We start from the raw sequence: 6517 nt of genomic DNA on the forward strand, positions 1-6517 counted from the left end.
CTCTTACTGGCTGTTAGCAGAGCCTGGTCAGGTCTACTTAGGATGGGGAGGAGGTTGATGTACCTGTCTCCTTTGAGGTCTCTGGGCACTGGTCCCAGGAAACCTCACCATCCTATACACCGCCTGGCCTAGCCCAGCCCAGATACTTTGGCCCTGGCTCAAGGGCTGGGCGCCAGAGGAGGTGAGCCAGGTGTCAGGACTGAAGCCTGCATCTGGAGGACTGTAGCAGAGAGGCACGTTGTCCCACTCTCTGGAGTGAGATCTGATTTCATCATTTGATCTTGACGTGCAGGGCATCAGAGCAGGGAGCAGGCAGGTGGTGCCAGCCAGGCCCAGCCGGCCAGCTCCTGTCCTTGTGGTTGGGGGCAGACTCATTCATGGACCTGCCAATGTCAGATGCATGCCACTGGCTGGATGGGCAGGATGGCCAGGCCCATCCCTGCAGGAAAAGGAGTAGAAGCAAAGTTTCCATGCCCCTAACAGAAGTTCCCAGGAATCCTTGCTGTCCTCTGTGACCCAGCCTATCCCTATCAATCTGCCACTCTGTAAGGTTCACAGTATGCCTCCGCTTCTGCCTGGGTCATCTTGCTATCTCAGCTCTGCCTTCATAGCCTTCTCCCCCATCCTATCTGGAATGTCTTTGCCTCCCCTAGGCAGGCCCCTGCTTGTATGGCAACTCCTAGGCAGTCAGTGCTCTTTGCATAGCTTACACATATCATGTCTTAAGAATATTTTCCTGTCATTTACCCATACTACCCTTGACCACGGACTCCTGAGGCCTAAGATAGAGTCAAGACTACCATGCACACACGTTCCTCCAGGACATTGTAGCCTGGTGTCTGAAATGTCTGTGTAGGATGCAACCTGCATGACAGCCCAGCGCCCTGACCTGGGTCTGTCTTATCTCTGGGTCTGATGGGGCCTGTGTAAATGGAATGAGTGGATGGATGAGGGAGGAAATAGAGAAATGAAGGAGGGAGGAAGGGAAGGAGAAAGGGAAGAAGGGGATGGGGGAAAGGGAAGGGAGAGAGCTAGCTATGGTTGTCTGTTTCTATTCTAGGCTCCGGCTCTGCATGTCATGAGCTTCCTTTTAGGATCAGGAGACATGAACACAGTGGGATGGGCTTAGGGCTGCCCGGAGGTCCTACCCATGCTCTGGAGACACGAGGGCAGACCCTATCTTTTGGGAACCTTAGGAACCCTGCAAATTTGAAGTGGGGTTTCCTGACCACCATGGGATCCTCAGGGTTGATGTAAAAGACGCTTAAAGAATATAAACCCAGGGCTGGAATCTGGCATGGTGGGAAAGCACTAGACATACAAACATGAGGACCTGAGCTTGACTTCCAAGAAACCACAGAAAAGGTGGTTCACACTTGTACTCTCAGCACTCATTTGCTAGCCAACTGTCCTAGTTAGGGTTTCTATTGCTGTAGAGACACCGTGACCATGGCAATTCTTTTCTTCCTTCCTTCCTTCCTTCCTTCCTTCCTTCCTTCCTTCCTTCCTTCATTTATTTCTCTTTTTTAGTTTTTTGAGACAGGGTTTCTCTGTGAAACAGTCCTGGCTATCCTGGAACTCACTCTGTAGACCAGGCTGGCCCCAAACTCACAGAGGTCCCCCTGCCTCTGCCTCCCGAGTGCTGAGATTAAAGGTGTGCACCACTACCGCCCAGCGACCATGGCAACTCTTATAAATGAAAACATTTAATTGAGTGGCTTACAGTTTCAGAGGTTTAGTCCATTGTTATCATGGCTGCTCATGGCAGCATACAGGCAAACATGGGGCTGGAGAAGGAGCCAAGAGTTCCACATCTTGATCCACAGGCAACAGGAAATGAACTGTATCACTGGGCATAGTTTGAGCATAGGAGACCTCAAAGCCCACCCCCACAGTGACACATTTCCTCATATGAGGCCATACCTACTTCAACAAAGTTACACCTCCTAGTAGTGGCACTCCCTTTGGGTGGAGTGGTCATTTTCTTTTAAACTACCACACCAGCCTTGCCTAATTGGTAAGTTCCCTGCCAGGCACCACCTCAACAAGTGTGACCTTGGCCTGGTGGCTCACACCTTTAATCCCAGCTCTCAGACTGCAGAGGCAAAACAAAACAAAATGGAACTGTAGAGGTGGCTCAGTGGATAAAAGCACATACTGCTCTTTCGAGATCCTGAGTTTAGTTCCCAGCATACACATTGAGTGTCTCACAACCACCTGTAACTCCAGCTCCAGGGAACCAACGCCCTCTTTTGGCCTCCATGGGTACCTGTACTCATGTACACATACACACACATACACATAATTAAAAATAAATCCTTTTTAAAGATTAAAAACAAAACAAAAGAACACAAGGTGGACAGCAGCTGAGAAGAAATGCGTTTGAGATGACCTCTGGCATCTACAGGCATAGACACACATGCACACACATACATACACATACACAAAGAGAATGCAGTACAAATCTATGCAAGATGTAAGACCTAGTATTGTAAGCTGTGTTGGGTGCCAGGGATCAAACGGGAGCTCTATCTCCACCTTGGCTCCTCATGGTCCAGCTAGGGAAGTAGGGGTGTCTGCCCACTCCCTCTCTGGGACCAGGAAGGCTTCTGGCTCAGGGAGCAGGACACTGAATCCCCAGGACAGGGTGTGGAAAAGTGACAGAGCAGGAGGCCAGAAGGCCAGCAGGCCAGCAGGCCAGGAGGCCAGGAGGTCTGAGGGGAAGCCAACGGTGACCACACAGAGGTGGATCTCATGCTGAGTCTCCTCATAGAGGCTGTGGTGGAATGAAAGATGGATATGGGCCAGACTCCATCTCTATACTCTCTACACAGGTGACATCTGTGGCTGGCTAAGTGCCTGCCAGCCCCAGGGGTTTGACATGATAAGTATGACACAACCTGCTGGAGCTTGCTAAGATGTGAACTCTCAGAGTCATGGAAGAAACTAAGCTAAGGAGCCTATCTGGGGCCAGAGTTGACTCAAGGGTAGGCAGATGCTTGTCTGGGGTACAAAAAGCACTAGGTTAGGCTGGTGGGCTGGCTCAGTGTGTGAAATGCTTGCTGCCCACTCTGACAACCTGAGTTCTAGCCCCAGGTCTCACAAGGAAGAAGGAGAGAGAAGACTCCAGCAAGCTGTCTTCTGACTTCCACACATGCACATTGGCAAGTCCATGCCACACATACACATGCATGCACATATGTGTGTGTGCATGTGCTCGTACACACACACACACACACACACACACACACACACACACACACACTGTGCCAGGTGGTTTTATGTGAACTTGACACAAGCTAAAGTCATCTGAGAATAGGAAGCCTCAACTGAGAAAATGTCACCATAATTTGGGGCTGTAGGCAAGCCTGTAAGTCATTTTCTTAATTGGTAGATTAATGAGGGAGAGCCAAATCCATTGTGGATGGGACCACCTCTGGGCTGGAAGGCCTGGGTTCCATAAGAAAGCAGGCTGAGCAAGCCAGAGAGAGCAAGTCAGTAAGTAATATCCTTCCATGGCCTCTGCATCAGCTCCTGCCTCTGGGTTTCCTGCCCTGCTTGAATTCCTGCCCTGACTTTCCTCAGTGATGGGCTGTTACCTGAAAGTGTAAGCTGAAATAAACCCTTTCCTCCCTAAGTTGCTTTGGTCATGATGTTTCTCATAGCAAGAGTAACCCTAACTAGGACATACACACAATCAAATAGGTGGATAGATAGATAGATAGATAGATAGATAGATAGATAGATAGATAGTGAATAAAAATTTTGAAAATATGTTTAAGAAAACACTAAAGGCCCTGACTTCCATCCTAACACTGCAAAATGAGGGTGAAGGGAGCTACTGTGTAATCCTACTGACACCTAGTTCTAGCAAGTTCAGAGCAATCCAGACTGAGAGAAAGTAGGTTAGTATTGCCAGGGGATCGGTGTAAAGAAAATGTTAAGGGTCACAGGATAGGTTTGGAGGTGAGGGACATGTCAGTTACTGTGAGTAGCAAGCAGTAATGGTTCCACGAGAGTGTGGATTCTAAAACCAATAGCATGCACTTAAAACTCTGTGCAGCCCATTGTAAGCCCACTCTACCCCAGTGAAGCAGTAAGAGAAAAGGAATCCCTTGGGCCTGGGAAAATGGCTCAGTGGGTAAAGCATCTGCCTCAAAAGTGGATGAACTGAGTTTGGTCCCCAAAACCCATGCATGACACCAGGCATAGTGACATGCACTAGTAATCTCAGAGCTGGGGAGGTGGAAATAGGCAGATCCCTGGGGGCTCTCTGGCTAGCCAGATTACCTGAACTGGCAAATCTCAGATCAGCAAGAAACCCTGTCTCCAAAACCCCAAGTGTCTAGCTTCTGAGGTTGACCTCTGGCCCCTACAGAAAATACACATAGGTGTGTACACCTGCACTCTCATGTGCAAATGCACGTTCACCTTCACATATGAACACACACACACATACAAAGAAAAACAAATCCCTGCTTCAAACAAACTATTCCAACCTCAATCACTTTCTCCAGAGTAGACACAGGGCGGGCCTATGGCTGGATGGAACACGCGCCACCACAGCTGGCTTCCTCACTTCCTCCCAGACTCATGTGCTCAAGCCCAATGACCCCTGAACCATTTTGGGGAATCCATCTACTGAGTCCTACATGGTATCAGGCAGGTGCCAAGTGTTTAGGGCAGGCCAGGTCTCCTGTACAAGGTCATGCAGAAGGTAAGGCCTGTTTGTGGCTCCTGGCTTGGCCAGCAGGCCCCAAACTCCAGGTGGAATGCCAGTTGGGTTTTCCTTGGCGTCCTCTAGGAGAGTCCTAGCTTGTCTACTGGATCACACTGGTAAGAAGAAAGGCCCACCCCCAGGTGTGATGCCTGTACCCCGACTGTGAGAGGGCTATGATTTTGCTGCCTGTTAAAGCAGATGTCATTGTCAGGGTTAGGGGAGTGTTTTTCTGGGCTTCTGTTCGGTCTTGATCCCTGTTTACCCAACGATTCTTGTTCTGGGCTGTATTAGGGGGAAATTCCGCACCGTAAAACAGTATGGAGTTGGTTTAAACAAGTTAGAATGGCAGCCTTTATTACAGTCAATACGTAATCAGACTCCAGTATTTATCCTGGAAATAATGGGCCAGGGTCCGTTTATGCAAAATCATAGGTAAACCCTTGAAATAACATTGGAACACATTGGAGCTGGGAGTGTAGTTCAGTGGGTAGAGAACTTTTCTGGGACTCAAAAAGCCATGAGTTCCATCCCCAGCACTGCATAAACCAGGCTTGGTGGTGCATGCCTGTGATCCCAGCACTTGGGAGGTGGAGGAAGGAGGATCAGAAGTTCAAGGTCATCCCCAGCTACATAGCAAGGCTGAGACTCACCTAGGCAAGACTCCTCTCCCCACAAAAACAGTGGGAAGTATTTAAATATATATAGTGTTTAATGTGGTCAGTTGGTATGACGAATAGTGGCTGCACACCAGGGAAACTCTGAAGTTAGGGGGTGCTGGTATCTCTCACAATACAGATTTCCCTTCTTTCTGGATTCCAGAACCTATAAAAGTTCAGACTGTGGTACACGCCAATAATCCCAACTCTGGGCTGATGGAGACAGGAGGATGCCTGAGGCAGACTTGCCAACCAGCCTAGCCTAACTGGCAAGTTCCAGATCCTGTCTCCAAAAACAAGTGTTGCAGCCTTTAATCCCAGCAGAGGTAGGTTGAGCTCTGTAAGTCCCAGGCCAGCCAGGGCTACATAGTGAGACCCTGCCTTAAGAACAGCACATGAGGCTTTGCAGACACTGCTGTCCCCTGTTGCCTCTTCCTGCAGCCATGGTCAACCCCACCGTGTTCTTTGACATCATGGCCGATGGCGAGCCCTTGGGCAGCGTCTCCTTCAAGTTATTTGCAGACAAAGTTCTAAAGACAGCAGAAAACTTTCTCACTCTGAGAATTGGAGAGAAAGGATTTGGAGATAAGGATTCCTCCTTTCACAGATTTATCGCAGGATTCATGTGCCAGGGTGGTGACTTCACATGCCATAATGGCACTGGTGGCAGGTCCATCTACGGAGAGAAATTTGAGGATGAGAACTTCATCCTGATGCATACAGGTCCTAGCATCTTGTCCATGGCAAATGCTGGACCAAACACAAATGGTTCCCAGTTTTTAATCTGCACCACCAAGGCTGAGTGGCTGGATGGCAAACATGTGGCCTTTGGGAAGGTGAAAGAAGGCACGAACATTGTGGAAGCCATGGAGCATTTCTGGTCCAGGAATGGCAAGATCAGCAAGAAGATCACCATTTCCAACTGTGGGCAACTCTTTTGACTTGTGGGCTTCTTACCTACCAGACCATTCCTTCTGTAGCTCAGGAGAGCATCCCCACCCCATCTGCTCACAATGCCTTGTAATCTCTGCTCTCGCTGAAATTCTTCGGGTTCCATATTTTCCTCTGTCTCCTCCAAGTCTAGCTGAATTGCAGAGTTAAGTTTATGATTATGAAATAAAAACTAAGTAAGAAAAAAAAG

General features: G+C 48.9%; 1 protein-coding gene across 1 annotated transcript; it reads left to right on the forward strand.

The window, feature by feature from the left end:
* Positions 1-5819: 5819 nt before the first annotated feature.
* LOC100759211 (peptidyl-prolyl cis-trans isomerase A-like) lies at positions 5820-6317 on the forward strand. Its single transcript, XM_027418124.2, has one exon. The coding sequence runs from the start codon at positions 5820-5822 to the stop codon at positions 6315-6317; it is 498 nt and encodes a 165-aa protein (XP_027273925.1).
* Positions 6318-6517: the final 200 nt, after the last annotated feature.

The sequence above is a fragment of the Cricetulus griseus genome, chromosome 5 (genome assembly GCF_003668045.3).
Source record: "Cricetulus griseus strain 17A/GY chromosome 5, alternate assembly CriGri-PICRH-1.0, whole genome shotgun sequence".
Classification (NCBI taxonomy): domain Eukaryota; kingdom Metazoa; phylum Chordata; class Mammalia; order Rodentia; family Cricetidae; genus Cricetulus; species Cricetulus griseus.

Coding starts and splice junctions, on each gene's coding strand:
- LOC100759211 (XM_027418124.2), top strand. CDS start 5,820: ATGGTCAACCCCACCGTGTTCTTTGACATCATGGCCGATGGCGAGCCC.